The following is a 20,753-nucleotide window of genomic DNA, read 5'->3' as shown; positions in this document are numbered from 1 at the left end:
GGCTCCACACTGAAGTCATAAGAAGGTCAGGCAACCCCAGCTGTTTTCACAAGTCATGAGAAAAGTAGCTCATAAGAGGCCAACTCAGAGCGGATCACATATTCATTTTATTTTAAAACACACAGAAGTTCATCACAGCAAACCTCTTCTCAGACAACCTTCGAATACACACATTTTGTGTAAATGACAGCAATAAAGACAAATCACAGTCCTAATAGCCAAATATTTAAATAACACTTTTTGATTGCTGACATAGAGTTGATTATAAAATGCTTTAGAACTTCTAGACAAATAGGCGAAATAAGCCAATACAGGAGCAGCGAACAAGCATGTTTTTCTTCTCAAATGTGGGAGAGGATAACGATTCTGGCTTCAGTCTAAATGCATGAGTGAAAGCAACAGAAACATCTGCTGCAGACAGTTACTTTATTTTTTTTTTTTGTTTAAATGTAACAAATAAAATTAGACTCATACAAGCATGGAAGTAAACATAACCTACTTTACCTAAGCTTTAACAAGCATCCACTGTCATAGCAAATTTATAGTTACAATATAAATTAAAAAAAAAAACAGTTCTGCTGTGAATATGAGATCCACTAGGGTTTTACAGCACAGTGCCACAGCGTACGGTAATGTACAGCATGTCATGGGAACAAGTAAACCACAGCTGGAGGGCAGCAAAGAAGATGTAATCCTGTTGTAAAATTTCCTACAGCAGAGCTTTTTTTCCATTTTATTTTTTTAATGTTACTTACAGGGCAGTTCTTCTCCCAGTGAAATACATTTCCTCCTGAACGGGCGACCCGACGCTGGCCTGTCAGAGCAGGTTAACCCCGTGTTTCAGCAGTCTGTGCCGGGCCTTGCTGGGTAGCGAGAAAGCGCTGTCCTGGTGGTTCGGGATGCCCGAGTTCCTCAGCGAGCCTCCGTTCTGCTGGAAGTAAGTCTCCTGGGCCACGCTGCGGGTTCCATACACAGCTGTGCTGGCATTCCTGCCGACATAATGTCACGCAGATTTAAATTTCAAGCCCGCTGTGCAACAAACAAACACACTAAAGACGGCAAACAGTGTAGGAGGTTTTTACCAGTAAATATCAGCTGTCAGAGCGAGATCCACGCTAGTTAAGGGAAGGTTTAGGTTCAGAGGGATGGACGTGATAAACTGTCAAATAATCCCCCCTCCCTTCTAACCTTTACTTGAGTAGAAGAAATCCCCCTGCCCCCTCCACCCTCTCACACCAAAAGCTACTGCATCATTGCCATGCTGACCTGATAATAGCCTCCTGCAGAGTCTCAGTGTTACAGAAATGCGAGTGAAGAAGTGATGTGGCTCTGACAAAGGGTTGATCCCAGGCTCCCCCTGACCGGCCAGACAGGTTGGCTGCAGAGACACACAATAACAGAGGCACATTAACCTGGACAGGCATGCCTGCAGCTCAAAGGAATGCTGATCACAGTCCTTGAAATTAGCAGTTAGCTCATGCAAAGACAATCTACCAACCCTCCCCCCTCCTACCCCCACTGCCCTGGGTAGAGATGCAGGGACTTATACTCACTTCAGCAGAAAAGTGAAAGTTGGAAAACTGGAAGAGACAGAATGTTTGGGAATATCAGATATGAAAAAAAAAGCTGAAAAGACAAGCGTAGGGAGTGCCGAATATTTAACGCAGGGAGACAGCTGATTAGATATTTAAGGGGCAGTTATTACTTGTGAGCGTGCTCTGAATGCAGTCGAAATGGGCAAAGGTGTAGGGCCCTGGACCTCCTGGGGCACCCGGAGAGATGGTCCTCAGATGGGCCTCCAGTCCATTGAGTGAAGCCAGGCTGCTGTGATACTGGAGACAGATCGACAATGCCACGTATCAGCATGACAAAGGCAAAAACAACGCACTCATTTGCTTGAATTTAAATTGAGCTGCAGTTTGCAGAGGAAAAACAAAACAAAACACAGCCCTCACCACTTCCTCCATAGAAGTGGCGTCACTCATGAAGTGAGGCTCCACCAGCAGAGCCAGCACCAAGCCCTTCACTCTGTGCATGTACAACATCATGGGGATCAGCGCATTCTCCTCTGAGGCGTCACAGAGATAATGAGGAGGAGGAAGAAGAGGAGGAGGATCGCTCTTCCCTGCCTTGTGGCCTGAAACACTCCCACGGGAGACTCTGCTGTCTTCCTCCACCACCTTATCATCGTGCGGCTGCTCATTTCCAGACTCGACCGCTTGAAACTCAAACACACCCCCAAAAGCTCCCTCCCCTTCTCCTCCATTTAGATGGGAGTCTTCTTCAAACACGGAGCCGTCTCCTTCACTGCGAATCTGGATGCAACCACCTGTGCTGTCGCGGGAGCGGCTCTCTTCCGCCTCATCTTCAACAGCGTGTTCTCCATTTGAGAGAAGCCTGAGCGACTGTGGAGATGGGTTGAGGGAATTGGCAGCGCTGTGGGACGAAGCCGGGCTGAACACATCGGAGTCTGACAAACGAGGGCTGAGGGACGCCTTCTGAGGAGGTTTGGATAAACTTGGATTTGACACTTGTGACTCAGTAGAAGGAGTGTCGGATAAAGTCCTTGACAGGCGGGTCTTCTTTGAGGGACCATCTCTTTGTGGCGTGGTAGGACAGCTGGAAGGTTTTAGAATGTCAGAACTGTGTAACAATGGGATTCAAGCAGCTTGTTTAAATAAGCTTCACTGAATATCATCTGTAAAATAAATAAGGAGAAACCACCTGAAACCTTTGTCGACAGGAGCAGACTGCAGGTCCTGGAGTTCAGGCGTGGTCAGGAACACAGTTGTGGAGCTGACAGTACCGCTAAATGAGCTTGATGCACTTGTTCCATTAGGCCGCTGAGCCTACACAAGAAAACAAAAATATTATTATTATTTTTTGCTGCCTGTTATACAGCTGCAACACTTAAATGCAACAGGAGCAGCAGCACTCCTGACTTCGGTGTCTTTCTGCACAATGACAATAAAGGCTCTCTGAGAACCTCTGAGAGTGAGAGCTGCATCATCAGCCCACTTTAATTATCCACCAGCCCACATCCTCCCAGGGAATCTAACAGGTTTGCTAGCTTGTGAGAACACCTAGCACCACACTGCAATTCTGCATGTGTCTTTGCATTAGCTGCTTATAGCTGAGCTACCCCGGGGTCACAGCAGCAGCATACAGGATGAATCACTGCGTGTGCTGAGATTAGTTGTCATGGTTTACTCCAGTTTTTCTGTTTTCTGTCATTTATAGGTTTTATTCTTTATTCTTCAACACAGCCTGAACTGTCTTAGACGAGCTTTCTTATACTTTTCTTTAAATAGTCTTCAGGAATAGTTCACCAGGCTTCTTCACGGACAAGCTCTTCTTTTTGCCTTCTGTTCTGTCTGTCTGTCTTTCTGTCAAAACACTGCTTCAATAATGTTGATGTCCAGTCTCTGGAGTGGTCAGTCCATGACTGATGGTGTTCCACTGTGTCTTTTCTATCCAGGTTTAGGGCACTGGATGTGTGTTTGGGATCATCATCATGCTTAAAAATGAAGCTGATTCCAATAAAACACTTTTTGGCACAGTGGATGAAAATGATGGAACTCTACTGGGTTCATAATTCCATTAATTTTGATAAGATCTCAAAAACGACTGGTGGAAATGCTGTTCCAAACCATGACAGAGCCTCTGCTGTGTTTTATAGATGGTCACAGACCTCAAAGTGTATTTGAAACAAAACTGGAGATTTGGATTTGGATTCATCACTCCATAAAACCTTTCTCCCCGTTTCCCTTCATTATTAATGGATTTTTCTCCCCTATTTCTTAAGTACATTGCTTTCAGATTCTATTAATCTGTTATAGATTAATAGGACACACTGCACACCATGTTGAGATACACCAAGTTTTCATCAGGCTGAAAATATGCCAACACTTAATATTCATTCATTTTTACAATACATACAAGCTCCTGTTTCAAACTTCTTCTTCTTGATTGTTTATAGCCCGTCCACGAGTGACGTTCTGCACTTTAACAGCAGGCCAAAGTTATGCTGTATTTTTTGTTACATTTTAGACATTATTAAAGATTGCCTGCGTCTTAGAGAAACAAATATATAGAGTCAGTGGAGACATGTGGAAATATTATGCGTTTATAGACCTATCACATCAAAGAGAGTGACCCTGGATGAAGAATAAGTTATTCTCTGAGTTCTAAAGTACGGCTTTTGCAGCTTGCTCAAATAAAGAAATTTGTCACAAAACACTAACTGCACAGTGCATCAATCAAGCATGGTGTCCTCACAGCGGAGGGACCTGCGAAGTACCCTTGAGCTTCCATCCCCTAATTATGTGTATGCGTGTGAATGGGGGAGGAGGCTGGTGCGTCTCGTCTTTTCAGGCTGCTTTACTTACGTTAACTTTTCATTATATCTACGATTTTACTACTGCTGATCTGAAGAAAAAAGAAAAAAAGTTTAGGAAACCTCTGGACAAATGTTGAAGTCCTACCTTGGTGTATGTTTCACTCTCGTGAACCATGACCTTCATTGTGAGCCCTGGAGACATCTGTGTGCTGACAACTCTTTGAAGCAGATCACAAAAAAATACATTAAAAAAAATTCTGATTTCAGAAGCTGACATTTAAAAGAAGAAGTCGTGGCCGTTCTCTTCAAACGCGAGCTCACCTTCCTCTGAACAGAATACATCCGGCTAACACTAGAGGGCAGCGCTGACAGGCCTGAATAATGAGGGCCGCTTTGAGCAGGAGAAGAGGGTCAACCTGAGGAAACGAATCCGATGAAATGTTACCAGCAGCTCATGCAGAAATAAACAATAAAAAAATGATTTTGCTTTTATATTATCATCTACTGAGCAAATCTCCAGCGTGTGCCCACTGTATTGTTTACATGTATCTTGCAGGCACACTAAATAAGCAGAAATGAACCGCTGATGGTTTGTCGAGCCATGCTGAGGTCTTACTCAACACCACAGGATGTTGTGATATATTCTGCCTTCTGAGTGGCGGCAGGCTAAAAGCAGAACCCCACGTGTGACCTTTAGTACTTACGTTAGTCGAGTCGATGGTCTTCAAGCAGCTGAAGATGTGACTAAGCTCTGAGGATCCTGACTGCAGGTGAGAGAGGTACCTCGCCCACTGGGCTGCCAGGGTTTCCTGACTGTTGAGCTGCCAAGCAAAGGTCAAACTCGATGACAATGAGCATTTGGGGATTTTATTCAGACAGGTGGCAAATTAAAGGAAATTCAAACATAAAGGTGGCAGACCACTGTTTAACGGCACGGCCCGAAATGTCTCACATGGGCCGAGATTGCTTGCCTGCCACAGCGTGTGATTCACTTTGTTGTCATACTCAGTGCTACGGATGAAGCACAGGGAGGCTCCTCAGAGAAGAGACCAGAGATGAAGGTTTGCACTGACCCTTCACACTAAGTCCACCCAAAACCATTTCAATAAAAAGCCCCACAGTGTTGCTGAAAGCCACACACATAAAGGCTTTTTTTCCCCTTTAACTTGTCACTGGTTGTGCTGTCAGACATCTTGATCTTTTTGTGACGGCTGATGTAAATGTTTCTTAAACCTACGTAGAACAAAGCAGAAGTATTTGTGCAGCTGCACCTGATAGCTCTGGCGGACAGGGCCGTTGTAGAAACAGAAGAGGTCAATCAGCTGGTCCAGGAACTCAGACACGCTGACAGTAGGGACATCCACCGAGCAGCCCAGCGCCTGGGGGAGAAAAGAAAACACATCCCCAGAATAACCATTAGTGAAGGCTGAAATATCACAAGAGGTTGCTGCTGGACCACCAGTAGAGCCCCACTCACCCAGAAGAAGTCGTCTTTCATGCGGATGGCGAACTTGTTGCGCCGCATCCTGAGCGTGCGCGCTGGAGAGGAGGAGAGCTCAGAGACGCAGCGGCCCACGCCAGCGAGCTGCCCACACAGCAGCTCCTGTTTGTCTAGTGGGGTCTGACAGAGACATGTGATGCTTTCACAGACTTCTCTGAAATCAAGCTAAGAACATACGCACACAAATACAAGTGCTGGGAAATTGTTATCATCTTCGACACACTCCCTAACACACACACACACACACACATTAGACGTGCAGCTTGCAGCACTTTGTGTCAGCCACACCTCTTCAGGGTAGAAGTAGCAGATTCCGTCTCTTGTAGGATCAGCCTCTCCTCTGACCTTGGATCCATCATATAGGAAGAAATAGTTACACCTGCAGAAGTAAACACACACGAGTGGCTAAATGTGTCATTTAAGAAATAAAGAAGCAAGAAAAGACACATTTCAACCACGCATTAGCAATACTGTGCTGGAAGCAAGCATCTAATTAACTTTGTGCATAAAGATATGTGTTTGGTTTGCTATAATAATGTAGTAGCTCACTATCAGCAAAGTAGCAAAGCCGTGTATGTTTATGGTCCACCCTGCATGCTGTAGCTGGTGTCTGTAGTAAAAGTGGCTCTCAGCGGATCTTACATTCTTGAATCTGGCTGCAGAAGCTCAGCCATGACCGACGCGAAGCCCCCAGAAGCCCCTCAGTATCTTGTATCCATCCGCCCGAGCAGGCTGAAGATGCACTCTGACACACACACACACACACACACGCACAACTACTAAAACACAAAAAGTGGAACTGATGTTTTATCCGCGAATTCTGATCTTAGTAATCGCCTGTCACGCCGCAGACGGTCCGCTGTTTGCCGCAGATCACTCAAAACACGGCCACGGAGCGTGTTTTCACGCCATGTTTACGTTTCGCTCGCCGTAAGTTTTAATCACTTCCACACAGAGAAAATATCGCCACTTGAGGAATGCAGGGCAGTCACACGCAGTGGAAATCATGTGAAAGGACGGCGAGCGCACAGGGACAAACTAGTGCGCCATTACGCTTCACATTACTAGAAACGTGAAGATGAGAGTGTGTGAGGATTACTCACTGCTGGTTGGCGGATTGCCTCTTAGTGTCACATTGATTATGATCCCAGTGTCGGTGCTTTTACGTGAAATTGTTGTGAAAAGTGTCACTTTCTTCTTATTTTGTTTGTTTGTTTGTTTTGTAAAACTATCATGGCGTTTTCAGACAACGTGCTTCTTAAACATCTTTGAATGTATGAATCCTGCACAGTCAAATGTGTCTATTTTAAGCCATTTTTTTATTGGTAATGAACAGGATTTATGAAGGGCTAAAATCAAGAAATGATCAGTATTGCAAGCCTGGTTGCTCCTACTCCATATTTACAGTCAGTCCAGTCCTTTTTTGACACTTAAAACATCTTTATAGAAATGTGATATTTGTTTCCATGTTGGCCAGATCTCTCTTCAAAGAGACACTTTTTTTAGTCTCAGTAAATAGTCCCTTTACCAAAACTTGATTGCAGCTTCTACTTTGTGACAGGGACGTTCTTTCTGCCTCGGAATGACTTGATATCATTCATGAGAGTTATGTTTGAGGTGTTTTTGACAGATTATAGCCCAAGAAGTCATTTACAACTGTTTAAATTACTCTTTAATTTATGTGGAAACGGATGCTTTAGGCAGAACTTTTAAAAAAGAGGAAGAGATCACATCCACACAAAACTAATGTTTTGTTTTTATTGTATTTTATTTTTAAATCAAACCGGTGGCACATTACATGGACCGTTTCTGTGTATTGCTCCATAAGACTTCGACAACAACCGATCATAAGCCTGGAAACGTGAAATGCCCGCGTGCTCTTCATCCTGGGAAAGGCAGTGCCAGAGGCTTTTGGCAGGAAAGGTGACCTCCAGCAGCTCCACTCTCACGCACGGTGTTAAAGGTCGAGCGTGGATTTATAACTGCGCAATAAGAACGCATTTGTAACGAGCCCCTCCCAGCATCACGCGCGTTTCCACTGGGACTGGATCGGAAAATTTTGAAACGCTCTACATCTTACAGCCGCTTTGACTTCACATTTTCCTCCGCAGAGCCATCGCACATCCGTTTCTCTGCTCTTGATTAAGGATGGCTTCCATTCGTGGGCCGTGAACGCGCACCGCTCGCCAGCCCATGGCTGCAGGAAAGCGCGATGACACTGGACTCAGCTGCTTATCAGGTGAGCGAGGGAGACGTTTAAGCACGCAGCTGTTCACAAGGAGGGACTCGAGTTTAATATTTTTGGCGAGGAAGCGCTGTTTTCACTCTCAGTCCAGCCCAGACATTTCGATTTAGTGTCCAAGCCTCATGAGGACGTGCAGCTGCTGGACAATATCCACGCCTAATGGCGAACTCTGGACCCACAAACAAGCGCGCAGTGCACTGTGGGAGTCCAAGGACACACCTGTCTCTGTATAAAAGTCTTCACAACCCATTCTCCGGCACACCGGACTCAACAGCGATGATATGAAGTAGTAATAGTTACACTAAGCAGCCACACTTTTACCAAAATTCATATTTAATCAACATAATGATTAACAGTTGAGTTTTTTCTACTCTTAACCTCATGATTTTTACATCACTCTTTGGAGATAAATGTCAGAGAGTTAGAGCTGTTCATAGAGAAAGAGCAGACAACGATTCTTATAAACTGCGAAGTTTATGCGTTTGAAAATCACGTGACCCAGCGGCCTGTTTATTAGGAGGCCTCCAGCAGTGACAGAACAGTTAGCACCAATTTTCTGCGTGCTGGTGATTAAAAACAAAGAGTCAGCTTTGCTTTAGAAGGTTTCCAACTGAGCAAAGTGACTCAGATGTATCTGCATGGCAGCCATGATAAGAGCTGGTGAAATTCCTTGGACACTAAAGATGCTCAGAAGCTTCCTATCCTTTAGAAGAGGATAGGCTGGAGCGCCCTGTATTAAAAACCAACATGACTGAGAAATGACGCAAGTCATCACATAATCTCCCGCGCTGAGCTTCGTTTAGGCAACCCCAAGAAAATGATGAACTGTTACAAATCTGTCATGTCATGAAGATGTCTCCTTGTGTGAGACACTGTGTGGTTTAATGAAGTATCTCTATAAATAACCACAACTGTCCGGAATAAAATCATCAAAACAGAGCGAGGGTTCTGGTGGAACACCGACTGCATTAGCTGCATCTGCTTAGCAACGGCATCCATTAATGTGACTTCAGAGAAAGGTTCATAAAAGTGGATCAGCAAGAACTCTCTGTCACATCTTTCCTGGACCTCAGGACGTTTTCCAAGGAGCTTGAGAATTGCAATTTAAAATTTTAAGCATAAGATTTGGACCAGTTGTCACAAATACATATAAAAGGTCCTAAAAATCTCTTCTGACATTAAAGCCATCTGTTGTTGCATTCGTTCATTTAAACCTGCTGTGGTAGAGTACAGTGAACATGGTGCTCTCACAGGCTCCACTTACATGCTACTGTGAACCCTCAAGCAGCCATGCTGCCTTCCATCAGTGCGCTTTAAACACTCTCGTGGTCTGAGAATCGGTGTACGGCAGCATCAGCACCGTTGCATAAGTTGTGTGATGCAATATTGCAAAAAAAAGGGTAGTGACATGTATCATTACAACCTTGACCAGCATGTAAGAGATTATGCTGCCTACAGCTGCAGCCAACTACAACCTAAACACTCCTCTGTGAGCGTGCCGGGGTAAAAGGCAACATGTCATTTCAACAAATTCTTGTTTTTCCACATAAAAGGATAAAAGTACTTTTTTTCCCTTGCAATCACATCAGCTGCTTGTCAAGTAATAAGATTTCTTTCTCCAGCTTCCTCATTTTAAGTGCTCTGTAAGCCATCTCTTGGTCCCGGTTCTCGATCTCCTTCTTGAGGTAGGAGCAGTAGAGAGACCTGAGGTTTTCTGTCTGCTTCTGTGAATCAGATTACACAAAACATGCGCTCTTGTTGCATTTGTTTCTTCTCATTAGCACAGGACAGCTGTGACAAATGGACCTCACCTCTCCGCTTCTGCCACCAGCTGTAGCGCCAGCTGCGTTAGCGCCCTCCTGCAAGCTGCTGCCGTGAACATCCTGTTAAAAAGAGCAATCCAGTCTTCATGCCAAGTACTCACAGGCAAAAGCTCCAGGAGATGCACGCGCAGCAGTACTCACCCCCTCAAACTGAGTGTCACTAATGTCCGTCTCGTCGCTGCTGAGGCTCTCTGGTTCAGTCTTTGTTATGGGCAGCAGCAGGACAGGGTGGCCCGACACTGCAGCAGCGAAGCAACATTTAAATAAGCCAATGTGGAAACTTTTGCAGGGATGCTCGTGAATTTCACCTACCGCTCATGAAAGAGCTGTCAGACACAGCTGCTGGGTCAATACAGGCGCCTCCAGGGAGAACCTCCACCCTCAGCCCGTTGTCTTTGTGATGCAGCACGTCGTCCTCACCCGAGTTCAGAGACGGGGTCGCCGAGCCGCCCTCGTTTCTCATCATTGCAACCCTTTTCCTTTTTGCTGCACAGGGACAGATTTAACAGGTACGTAACACACCTGGACTTTACCGACTCTGAGCCAGTGCAGGAAGAGAAACACTGAATGTTATACAGCTCCGTCATGCTAGTGCGTGTATGTGCATAAAGCATTTTAATGATGCGGAGAGTTCATAAGCTCAAAGATCATAAACTCATTCATTTAGACTTAATGATCTGCAGAAAACCACAAAGAAAAACCTCTTTTACAAAGCAACTGCTGACTCGCTGAGATCAAAACTAAGACAAAGTGCTTGCACCTGTTTGCACAATGTTCTTGTGTTTGACTTTTACTTGCTGCCATGTCCTTTTGTAGCCACTGTCTGAGACCCTGTGAAGCAGGAAAAATAAAGATGATGTGTCAGTACAGACTACAGGGGTCTATATTCAATAATTTGAATATAGGTCAATCACACTCACACGAGTGAATAAATGTCCTTACGCATTTATTTTATCAGCAATTCTCTGCCAGGCTTCCTCTCTGAGTTTAGAGGCACTGGTGGTGTTGGATTTAGCTGTTAGTATCTCTCTCTCCTCTTCATACAACTTCAGAATGAGCTCCTGCTCCTTGGAGCTGAAAAAATGCGCCCTCTCCTGTTTCCTCATTATCTGAAAATCTGTTTTAAAATAACACAGAAATATAAATGTACTATAAATGTACATGAATGAGAGTCAAAAACCACGTGATGATCGTTGTTGGTTTTGATTGTTTTTTGGGGGTTTTGTTACAGTTTATGTGATCTTGCACAAAGTCTCCTCACCTCCGTCTGCGTTCATGGATTTCGATCCGGGTTTCTGCGTGCGACTGATCTTCCCTTCGTGGAGGAGCGGGGACGCGCAGTTATCCGAGATGTTTCAATGCTAGATTTAGTAATCAAATCGTAACCCGCGGTCGCGAGACGGAGTAAAGCCGAGCTTGATCGATGCTACGGTTAGTTACGGCACGAGTCCCATCATCAGTTAGCCTCGAAAAACCAGAAGCGGGCAAAGGTAAACGGTGTCATTGAGCTGTCTATCAGCGAGCTTTGTTAACCCTGGATTTTCTAATTCGGCTTAAAGCGCGTTCACGTGAAAGAGGTGGAGTCTGTAACAAAGAGCGAGTCACGTGCGCGAATCATCACATCATCACTGATAACGTTAATGGTTGTTGGGTCGGGACAAGCTTATAGAGCTGGTTTATAGACACTGGTGACCTGTGGAAAACGTAGGAGTCATGTCGGGTTTGGGGGGCTGGGGGGAGGGGGTAGCCACAGACTGAACGGGCACAAGCCTGACCCAGATTTTACTGAGTGTAACAGAGGAAGACAGGTGTGAACGATACACAAGAGCTGCTTCAGCGCTGGAGTTGCAGGCACTCCCTCAGCAAGACATCACAAAGCTTGTACTGGGGAAAGAACACTCGTTACTGTCAGCTCCTCTATTAGGACTTCTCAGTGTCTGCTATGAACAGGGTCTATTAAGATTTTGTGTATGATCTAAAAGAAAAAACAAACGATATTAAACAATGATGGCTGCATAGTGTAGTGATTCACGTGACCATGAAATCAACATGCTCTGCTACCTGTCGTGACTAAGGCAGCTGATGAGAGTAGCTTTATATTGAAGAATGATAATTATTTACAAACTGTAACTCCTGTGCTTTGTGAGTATGCCTTTTCAATAAAACTGCTGTTAGTAATTAGAAATTAGATCCAAACCTCTCACAAAAAAGGTTAAAATCTGGCCAGAACAGGCCGTCTCTGTGACAGGACTGTTTCATGGATACCGACTGGTCACTGTTTGAAAGCAAGAATGTAGAGGAACATACTGAGACTGTGCTGTTCTATTTCACTTTTTGCACTGGCAACGTTATTGTCGCAAAATACCGCCAGCTTTTCCCCAGCCAGGATGAGTGACGTGCGGCTCCTCCTCAGAGTCTGTAACAGCACCTACAGGGCAAAGGACAAGGTGCAGTATTCCAGTGCCAGAGCAAACCCAAAGCAGGGCATTGGAACTGCCAAGGACATGTACAGGGTAAACAAACAACAGCCCAACTGGGTAATTCTAGTTATTTTCTAACTGGAAATAAAATGGGTCAAACTGCATGGATACATACAAGAAACATGAAGTGAGGTAATAGAAGTTACTTTATTTATGTTAAGTCAGACATTTTGTATAATGGTCCAGAACAAAAGAGCTATTGGTTCAGGTGCCCTGTGTTAAGAGCACAGAGGTAAAACGATTAAAGAGAAAAGAGTAAACTGTGAATAGGAGTGTGGTCCAATAACAACTGCTTAACAAGGACTGATCCCATCTGTGACATCTGGAGGTTTGTTTTTTACTCATGTCCCTCATAGCCATCAGGAAGAGGATTCACATGTGGGTTGTGGAAAAGACTTTTGTTGCCATCACCCCAGGGGAAACGCTAATGGGAGGGGAAGCATAAGAAAAACATAATTAAGTCAAAAATAATGTTGTTGTTGTTTTTCTTTTTTAAAGGCAGCACTTAAAATTACAAGTCTCATGAAGTCAGACCTTGCTGCGAATGCGAAGATGGGTGTAGGGGACAAACTCTGGTTGCTCATGGCTGTGGTGCTGCTCCTTCAAGAATGTGTTCAACATGCAAACTCCAACACCTGGAAGGGCAACCACGAAGGTGAGGATCTTCCAGGTCTTACCTGGGGATAAGAAATCAGAATTATTTAACTAACAAGTAACAATAACAATAGAAAGAAGAGCGAAAGAGAAGTAAAACGATAACAATGTGCTGACATCTGACACTGTTAGATCATATGAATGCCCCTGAGACAGTCGACAGAGCATGCCCTTGACCAGAACTAAATCCAAGAAATACAACCAGTTTAACTCACTAAAAGACAGTTACATTCAAATCTGGTCCAAAAATACACCATATAAAAAGGCCCCACTGGATGCATGTTGTTACTTTCAGCTGTAAGATTCTGTAAGATATGACCTCACTAGACACGGTTTAAAGTCTCTCTTTTAAAAGACTGTCAATGCGAAATGCAAAATTAACTGCGCATTTATACATGAACAGTTCAAATTCCTTGTATCTCCACAATTATTCAACTCAAGTCAATTCAGTTAAAAGCTGTCCTTTTCGTTCCTGCTCAAAACGCATGCCTATCCTCTCTTTATCTTAACACTGGTCTGCCTTTCTCTTGTTGAAATAAATACTTCCTTTACAAGCTGTCGGTCATAACGATTATCAGGTGTCTTTATGACTATCCTTTCATCTTTTGTTGCACTTTAGCTCGTAAGACATGCTGTTCGTCACACTGCTCCACTTTTAAATCATGTTAACTAACAGACTGCGCTGCTGTGAGACACAGACAACAACAAATGCAAGAAAATCACAAGTTTCGGGGGGCAGTGACTACGTGCTCTCCTCTCAAGGATGCATTGCTACTGCTAATGCCAACGCTAGCTAGCTCAGCAAGGTCACTGGATCCAACATAACAGGTCGTCTTAAAGCCAAAACAAATTAAATGCAACCACTGGTGTAAAATAGAGTGTTATAATTACCTGACTGCTCGCCGTGTCCGGCAGCGGCAGAGAGCTGACGCCGGGTTTGGGTCAAAGAAGACCTCAGCAACACTTGAGAGAAACGTCCAAAGGCCGCCATTTTCCTTTCTGGCTGACGAAGAGACCGGAAGAGGTTTGTACACATGCGTGACGTAAAGGCCGGACAACTGTGAGCTCTGCTGTGTCACCAAGCGGTGAGATGGAGAACTGCAGCCTGCATTTCACATTAAAATAACACAGCTGTAACGTGATGTTTTCTCTGATTTCATGTGGTGTGAGGCTTTCTATATGTATCATTCGTATATATTTAATCCCTATAATATCCTGAATATTTATAATTGGGCTATTTGTATTTATTAAAGGTATTTCTCATATTTTGTAACTTTCTAAAATATTGTTATATTTAATTTAGTTCAGCCTCCCCTCAGTTTCTGTATATTGTATATTGAATGCAAAATTCAATTCAATTCAATTCCATTTTGTTTATATAGCGCCAAATCACAACAACAGTCGCCTCAAGGCGCTACAATAATACATACAGAGAAAAATTCAACAATCAAATGACCCCCTATGAGCAAGCACTTTGGCAACAGTGGGAAGGAAAAACTCCCTTTTAAGAGGAAGAAACCTCTGGCAGAACCAGGCTCAGGGAGGGGCGGGGCAATCTGCTGCGACTGGTTGGGGTGAGGAAGACAGGATAAAAGACATGCTGTGGAAGAGAGACAGAGATTAATAACAAGTGTGATTCAATGCAGAGAGGTCTATTAACACATAGTGAGTGAGAAAGGTGAAAGGAAAGGAAAAACTCAATGCATCATGGGAGTCCCCCAGCAGCCTATGTGCAGCAATTTATGTAGCATGCAATACAGTTTATATGGAGGGAAAAAAATATTTCTAATGATCCTGAAAGTCACCTCTATTCTTCAGCACAGCCTGAGCTGTCTTAAGCAAGCTTTCTTCTAATTTCTTTAAGTAGTTTCTAGGAATGATTGTCTGCCACGCTGCTCCAGTAATGTTTGGGATCCTTTCCACATGGTATTGCATGGTGGATCAAAATCTGATTGTACTTTTCGGTGTTTATAATTCACTCAAATTTGACTAGATCCCCAACACCACTGTAGCTAGTTTTTTTTTTACTTTCATTTTTTTTTGTTACAGCCCCTAAATTCTCTCAACTTCACCCCAAGAGAATGATTCATAAACCTTAAATAACTATAACACATTATAAACGTCTCCTGTGCCTGGAATGTGTTTCTCTTTAAACAGTGGGGTTGCATGGTCAGAGTCCAGATACGCAGATACTCTGGCTGATCAAGGTGAGTGATAAGTTTTATTGGTTGGGATTGTTTGCCTTTGATATGGCTTTGCAGGCTTAGACTAGTGCATGACACAGGGGGTTATAAACGTAATCATCTAAATATCAATAAATACAACAAGTATTTACATAATTTAAATTTACAATAACTCAAATTTTAGCTGTACACATTTGAAAGTGTTTGCTTTTAGACTATTAAAAGACCAGCATCTATTTATTGAACCATTAATAGTTAACATAATATGAGACCTAAAAACAAACAAGAACCATTTGGTTAACCTCTTGTAGTCTGATCATGTCTCTATACTGAATCCTGGTAACTGCGCTTTAAGTACTTATGCACACATTTGCATCAACTGATTTCTTTCAGCAATGGAGCTTCAGTATCACCAGGTTGGATCTTTGGATAGAAGCTCTGTCCATGAAAACACCACAAAGACAGGTAACATTTTCATGTCACTTCATTTTAATCAAGTAGTTTCCAGTAGTTTCCAGTGATTTGGTTGGTTACTGTTTGTAGGTATGAAGATGATTGTGATTTTTGTGCTCTACGGCCTGCTGGTGCTGCTGTTGTTGATTCTGCTGCTGGTAACCGGGATCAAATGTACGACTATAGTCCACAGTGACCACAGTCAAGTAAAGCTGGTTCATTCATATATTATTATATAACTGTATAGGAATCTAACCTTTTCTTTCTATCATTTCTTTATCTTAAAGTTTCACAGTTAAGCAGGGAAATCACAGATCTCAAACAGTATCTTGGGAAAACAAACCATGGAGGAACAACATCAGCTCTCAGTTCAGGTTAAAAAACAAAATGATATCTGGTTTGAAGATGTGCACACATAAACCTTTTAGTCCTCTTCACAATCTTGCGCTGTCGTTTTGTGGTTTTCCACATTTAAGGCGAGATGACAGTTCACAGTGACACCTTAGAGGAGCTCACCCCAGTTAGAGGTATTAAACTGCATGCTTTTAAATCATTTATATCAGATTTTATTTCTTTTTACAGTCAACATATGCTAATCGTTATCATAATAGGAACATGCAGCGAAGGCTGGGTGTCTTACCAGAGTAGCTGTTACCTGGTATCCATCACCAGTATAACCTGGAGCAAAGCAGAGGAGCAGTGCAAAGCACACGGAGGACACCTGCTGGTTCTGAACACTGCGGAGGAATTGGTGAGCTCCTTATCACATCAGCTTGCTGTGAACGTGCCAATTAAGAAGCACACATAGTCTTAAACAAAGGGTTTTTTTAATCACTTCTAGGACTACATTTCCAGAATTGTTCCAATCAAGTATATCTATTGGATCGGACTCGTGGAACGACATCACGAGGGACAGTGGAGCTGGGTGGACGGAACTGACTACAGGTCAACCCCAACGTAAGACAAATGTAAAAAATAAATGTAAAGACAGATGAGTGGGAGGAACAAATTGAAGCAGAAGGAAGTCATCACTGTGTGTGGCATCATTATTTCTCCTCCCTCTTCTGATTGTGTTCAGTTTCTGGGATGAAGGTCAGCCAGACAACTGGGACTACAGAGAGAATGGAGAGGACTGCGGGCAGCTTCATCCGCCTAAAAGACGTGAACGCAGGTTGTGGAATGATGCCGACTGTAACATCACGTACCGCTACATCTGTGAGAAAAGGGCATGAGGAACAGGGGAACTCCCTGAGATGACAACCCCGCCCCTCCCTCGCCAGCAAGGCCGACCCTGCATGGCAGGCAGGAGTCCAGAATGATGGAAACGATGTTACTGATGCTGATGTGTCACAGAAATAGATGAAACGTGCATGTATGTCTTTAAGTCTTTTCTTGGACAATAAATAAATAGCTATGGAAACAATAGCACTTCTATTCATTTACTGATGTTTTATTTTTTCAAATGATGATGCCCTCTTCAGCTCACTGGCAGCGGTCACTCGGGATGCCAGCATTTTCCTCACTGTAACCAGCCTCACCGAAGCACACGGCTGCATTCCTGTCACACTCGCAGATAAATTTCTCACACGGATCGTTGTCATCTAAAAGGGGAAAGGCAGAGAAGACGGTTGAGTGTTTGCTGTACACAGTAAGAGAAAATCTAACTACTAGCTGTAGACAAGGTTGATTGATAGTACACTGCTGTTGTTGTTAACACTCACCTAGGCAGGTGACAGTTTTGCTGGCCTTGTCACAGTTATAGCTGTATATTTCAGTGTAGGGGTTGTCCAGGATGGCCCAGCAGTCATCGTGCTGCATGGCATCACTGTAGCACTGGTCGTGGACCTGACAGCACCTACAACAAACACATGACACAATCAGACCATTAAAGCAACCCTTTTAAATTTACTAAAGGACTGCTGCTAACAGTTTCCTTAGAGTATAGTCTGCATCCTGGATCAGTAAGGTCAACATGTCATAACTTGGCAGAAATCAGGAAATAGGACAGTTTATCAGCAACCTCTCTGTGACTCTCTGAGGTCGCCCAGTGATGGCATTGATTTTTATTTGGGGGTTTTTTTGGTGTATTTTCTTTATCTATATCTATCTGTGTCTATAACAAGCAAAAAGCAAACATTAAAAAATATGTCTGTAACAGTGCGGCTCAGTCCATGGAGACATTTTTTACCGCCTTGGGTGATTCACTAATCAATTTTATCTAATGAGCTTTTAATTAATAAAACAAAAAGAGATAATAAAGCAAAGTTGCACAAGAAACACTTTTCACTGAACGCTGTAAATTCCTAGCTAAATTCCATTAATGCAATAGATTTAATTTACACAAACAACTGAATGGCTTTTCTGAGGAAACAGTTACTGTGAGCACAAAGGTTCATGGGACTGTTAATGTTCAAATAATGAATTAAGTAGTTTTGTGGTCCTCATGTGGTTTCTACTGTTTGTGTGGCTGAGAAAAGACAAGTTTAACTCGTATCTGCCATGACTAAGATTAGAGTGAACAAAGATTTCCAGCCTGTGTTCAGCTAAGTAATAATCATGCAGTTGTGCAGTTTGTGGGAAATCTCCTCACATGTGATATTAACACTGCAGAAAAACACTCTTGGGTTTAATGACATTTTTTTGATACATTTTGTGAGAAGCGTCCACTTGGATTACATAAACTATTTGCTATTCCTGCTAAGTTTGTTTAAATACTTTGTGCGATACACTGTATAACTCACAGTGACTGTGGGAGACTCAGAGGTGGATATCTCTCTGGGGGACAGAACATGGCAGGCAGCATGAGCAGTACGACTCCAGCAGTCTTACCTGTCAAGCTCATCAACAGGTGTGCCAGAGCCTCCCAGCCCGCAGTAGCAGCCGTAATCAGCGTAGTCCAGCGCTGGCCAGCTATCGGGTACCGTGCACAGGATCATGGACCTGAACTGCCACAGAGCTCGATAACCCAGCACTACGAGACCCAACAGAGACATGTAGCAGGTTCACATCCCAGAACTGTCTGGCATTGCATCAGGCAAAACTCAAGCCTCTTGGGAGATTTTCTGATATCAGTTTCACTGAAAGAGAGCTGTCATGACAAATACTTTTAAACTTACGAGCTGGGAGGCCAAAGAGCACAATGAGCAGAGAATGACTCAGATGCATTTTACTGGAGAAGTGTCTCAATGATCTTTGGGGTAAAGCTGTTGCTTTATATTGACCGTCCAACTGAGAGCTGGTCCTGCTTTGACCAGCTGCTGGGATTCATCCAGTCCCTTATTTAATACTTTATACAACGTATATGGATCCACATGTATTGTAAATAAGCAACAGGTGCATACACAATCACATGCATATAAGAGCAAGCACAAACACATTAATGCTTTTTATATTTGGTTGATTTTTTTTTTCTGTTGTGTAAAGTTTAATTTCCTTTGATCTTATATGCACACCGAACACAAGCAAGGTGCAACTGAAGGTCATGAGAGCTGTGCCAAATGTTAGCTATTTACACAGGTGCATGTTCAAGTTTTAATTTGACTCCAGGTAATCCAAACCTAAGGGAGCACAGAGTAAGCAGAAAATGTAGAAATACATTATAGACCACGTTATTCAGGGAAAAAAAAAAAAAAAGCCCAAATAGGGCAATTGGGTAACTTTATAACAATGTCAGACTATTAAGCATTAGTAGGATATTAGTAAGGTATTGGTGCAGTATTGGTAAGTGCTTAATTCACCATTCCTCCTCCTTAGTGTGTGATTTGTAATTATCCTTCTGTTGCTGTTACACCGTGTACAGCAGTCACTGTTACCACATCACTTCTAGTATCATACATTGCCTGGAAATTAGGCTAAGAATGACAGAGATGATTTTTTCCTGAACATTCACGAGGAATCATATCCACAACTGGACGACTCGTGTTGAGTTATGGAGCACATAATAGGTTACTAGTGGAGTCCATGAGAAGATAAATGCTGTCTTTTTAGGAGTCATGTTGGAGACAGGAAATGGAAATGCTTGTTGTCTTTTTATTGCTTCTGCTCAGAGAAACACTCAAGTATATGTAGCTTTAGTATACATGCAGCAGTTTTGTTCAAAATAAGAGAGCATAACATGAAAACACAGAAGGCCACATATCTCAAAGTATCTATGAGTGAATACAGTTGTTTTACTGGTGCAACAGAGTAAAGCCTAACAGCAACAGTCCTATTGAACGATTGTATCCTGGTGTAACTTAACTGTCATGGCTCTGCTGGTGGTTCTCTTTATTAATGATGCTTTTAAGACTGCTGCTTTTTGTGAGTCTCCCAGAGATCATTTTTGTGCCTTCTTTGATCCACTCTTTGGGTCTTTGTGAAGCAAGGCTGTTTACAGCAGTTATGGTCACAGCACGGACACAGACAGCCTAAATAGGCTCAGCAGTGTTGCCTGTCACAGTCACCAGCAGGTGTGCTAAAGCCTCCTGGCCTGGAGTACCAGTCATTGCTCACTGAATCAAATAAGAGCTACACTACAGAGCAGTCACATTTTAGCATGTAATGTCTCCAGAATGTTTTCAAGATTTCCAAGATGTCAAAGATGTTGATTAAAAAATACAGAGGTCTTTAAAGAGTAGAGGGATGTTATTTCTTGGACATTTGGGGAGTTTCAAAAAAGTTAGGGTTAGGGCTGGGTCTCCAGCTCCCTCAGCACAGGGAGGCTGTTATATTGCCTCCCTGTGGTCACTTACAATAGTTACTGTGCAGCAGTAGCACAGTGCAAGAAGAATGAACTTATAGAAAATAATTCAAGCAGATTAAGAGAAGCTTTGGGGGATTATCTTAATGCTGCATTGAGGTTCTGGCATGTTACTTATGTCAGGTTTCCACAAATATTTGCTGACCTTTAAACACACTCCTAAACCTCGTGGAAACCTTCACAGAAGAGTTGTAGTTGTTATAGCTGCAAAGGGTGGGCCGACATCATATTAAACCCTGTGGGATGTCACTCAAGTGCACATACGTGTGAAAGCAAACAAGCAAATGCTTTTGGCAATACGTAAGTAAATATCACCTTGACAAATGTAAACTGCACA

The 20,753-nt window shown here is 43.2% G+C and overlaps 5 protein-coding genes across 8 annotated transcripts; 1 reads left to right on the top strand and 4 right to left on the bottom strand.

Annotated features, from left to right (window-relative positions):
• Positions 1-84: 84 nt before the first annotated feature.
• Positions 85-6,923, bottom strand: hps4 (HPS4 biogenesis of lysosomal organelles complex 3 subunit 2). 2 transcript variants are annotated; one of them, XM_084945748.1, is made up of 12 exons: positions 6,483-6,920; positions 6,129-6,219; positions 5,817-5,960; positions 5,611-5,718; positions 5,044-5,160; positions 4,661-4,755; positions 4,485-4,557; positions 2,725-2,849; positions 1,956-2,619; positions 1,706-1,832; positions 1,267-1,378; positions 85-989 (listed from the first exon to the last, which is right to left on the bottom strand). In XM_084945748.1, the coding sequence occupies exons 1-12, from the start codon at positions 6,512-6,514 to the stop codon at positions 818-820; spliced, it is 1,860 nt and encodes a 619-aa protein (XP_084801874.1). In that variant the 5' UTR covers positions 6,515-6,920; the 3' UTR covers positions 85-817. The 2 variants fall into 2 exon arrangements, with proteins under 2 accessions (XP_084801874.1, XP_084801875.1); XM_084945749.1 differs by lacking the exon at positions 85-989 and adding an exon at positions 1,554-1,580 and having other exon boundaries at positions 1,281-1,378; positions 6,483-6,923.
• Positions 6,924-8,400: 1,477 nt separating this feature from the next.
• Positions 8,401-11,262, bottom strand: LOC146375631 (uncharacterized). Its single transcript, XM_084945755.1, has 7 exons — positions 11,170-11,262; positions 10,851-11,025; positions 10,669-10,739; positions 10,221-10,394; positions 10,050-10,147; positions 9,897-9,968; positions 8,401-9,809 (listed from the first exon to the last, which is right to left on the bottom strand). Exons 1-7 carry the CDS (start codon positions 11,183-11,185, stop codon positions 9,666-9,668), a joined length of 750 nt encoding a protein of 249 aa, XP_084801881.1. The 5' UTR covers positions 11,186-11,262; the 3' UTR covers positions 8,401-9,665.
• A 1,254-nt stretch (positions 11,263-12,516) lies between these two features.
• On the bottom strand, positions 12,517-14,078 carry cox6a1 (cytochrome c oxidase subunit 6A1). Its single transcript, XM_084945758.1, has 3 exons — positions 13,934-14,078; positions 12,923-13,065; positions 12,517-12,812 (listed from the first exon to the last, which is right to left on the bottom strand). Exons 1-3 carry the CDS (start codon positions 14,076-14,078, stop codon positions 12,726-12,728), a joined length of 375 nt encoding a protein of 124 aa, XP_084801884.1. The 3' UTR covers positions 12,517-12,725.
• LOC146375629 (perlucin-like protein) lies at positions 14,032-17,103 on the top strand. Of its 3 annotated transcripts, XM_084945753.1 has the most exons (9): positions 14,032-14,127; positions 15,200-15,249; positions 15,619-15,690; positions 15,769-15,852; positions 15,966-16,052; positions 16,155-16,205; positions 16,290-16,429; positions 16,520-16,635; positions 16,757-17,103. In XM_084945753.1, the coding sequence occupies exons 3-9, from the start codon at positions 15,621-15,623 to the stop codon at positions 16,908-16,910; spliced, it is 702 nt and encodes a 233-aa protein (XP_084801879.1). In that variant the 5' UTR covers positions 14,032-14,127; positions 15,200-15,249; positions 15,619-15,620; the 3' UTR covers positions 16,911-17,103. The 3 variants fall into 3 exon arrangements, with proteins under 3 accessions (XP_084801879.1, XP_084801878.1, XP_084801877.1); XM_084945752.1 differs by having other exon boundaries at positions 15,200-15,690; positions 15,777-15,852; XM_084945751.1 differs by having other exon boundaries at positions 14,102-15,249.
• On the bottom strand, positions 17,094-18,906 carry pla2g1b (phospholipase A2, group IB (pancreas)). The gene is made up of 4 exons (XM_084945757.1): positions 18,795-18,906; positions 18,508-18,649; positions 17,400-17,533; positions 17,094-17,279 (listed from the first exon to the last, which is right to left on the bottom strand). The coding sequence occupies exons 1-4, from the start codon at positions 18,841-18,843 to the stop codon at positions 17,161-17,163; spliced, it is 444 nt and encodes a 147-aa protein (XP_084801883.1). The 5' UTR covers positions 18,844-18,906; the 3' UTR covers positions 17,094-17,160.
• Between the last annotated feature and the right edge of the window lie 1,847 nt (positions 18,907-20,753).

Source organism: Perissodus microlepis, chromosome 12 (assembly GCF_051167445.1).
Source record: "Perissodus microlepis isolate ML-2025 ecotype Zambia chromosome 12, ASM5116744v1, whole genome shotgun sequence".
Taxonomy (NCBI): Eukaryota; Metazoa; Chordata; class Actinopteri; order Cichliformes; family Cichlidae; genus Perissodus; species Perissodus microlepis.
This window is presented reverse-complemented; position numbering and strand designations above follow the sequence as displayed.

Coding starts and splice junctions, on each gene's coding strand:
- hps4 (XM_084945748.1), bottom strand. CDS start 6,514: ATGGCTGAGCTTCTGCAGCCAGATTCAAGAAT. Junction 5,719..5,816: donor TGAAAGACGACTTCTTCTGG/GTGAGTGGGGCT, acceptor TTTCTCCCCCAG/GCGCTGGGCTGCTCGGTGGA. Junction 2,850..4,484: donor AGAGTGAAACATACACCAAG/GTAGGACTTCAA, acceptor TTTCTTGTGTAG/GCTCAGCGGCCTAATGGAAC.
- LOC146375631 (XM_084945755.1), bottom strand. Junction 10,740..10,850: donor ATTGCTGATAAAATAAATGC/GTAAGGACATTT, acceptor CCTGCTTCACAG/GGTCTCAGACAGTGGCTACA. Junction 10,395..10,668: donor CAAGAACATTGTGCAAACAG/GTGCAAGCACTT, acceptor GTCCCTGTGCAG/CAAAAAGGAAAAGGGTTGCA.
- cox6a1 (XM_084945758.1), bottom strand. CDS start 14,078: ATGTGTACAAACCTCTTCCGGTCTCTTCGTCAGCCAGAAAGGAAAATG. Junction 13,066..13,933: donor CGGACACGGCGAGCAGTCAG/GTAATTATAACA, acceptor TCTTATCCCCAG/GTAAGACCTGGAAGATCCTC. Junction 12,813..12,922: donor ATCTTCGCATTCGCAGCAAG/GTCTGACTTCAT, acceptor CCCTCCCATTAG/CGTTTCCCCTGGGGTGATGG.
- LOC146375629 (XM_084945751.1), top strand. CDS start 15,180: ATGTGTTTCTCTTTAAACAGTGGGGTTGCATGGTCAGAGTCCAGATAC. Junction 15,691..15,768: donor TGAAAACACCACAAAGACAG/GTAACATTTTCA, acceptor TACTGTTTGTAG/GTATGAAGATGATTGTGATT. Junction 15,853..15,965: donor GCTGGTAACCGGGATCAAAT/GTACGACTATAG, acceptor TTTATCTTAAAG/TTTCACAGTTAAGCAGGGAA.
- pla2g1b (XM_084945757.1), bottom strand. CDS start 18,843: ATGCATCTGAGTCATTCTCTGCTCATTGTGCTCTTTGGCCTCCCAGCT. Junction 18,650..18,794: donor GCTCTTTGGCCTCCCAGCTC/GTAAGTTTAAAA, acceptor TGGGTCTCGTAG/TGCTGGGTTATCGAGCTCTG. Junction 17,280..17,399: donor CAAAACTGTCACCTGCCTAG/GTGAGTGTTAAC, acceptor TTCCCCTTTTAG/ATGACAACGATCCGTGTGAG.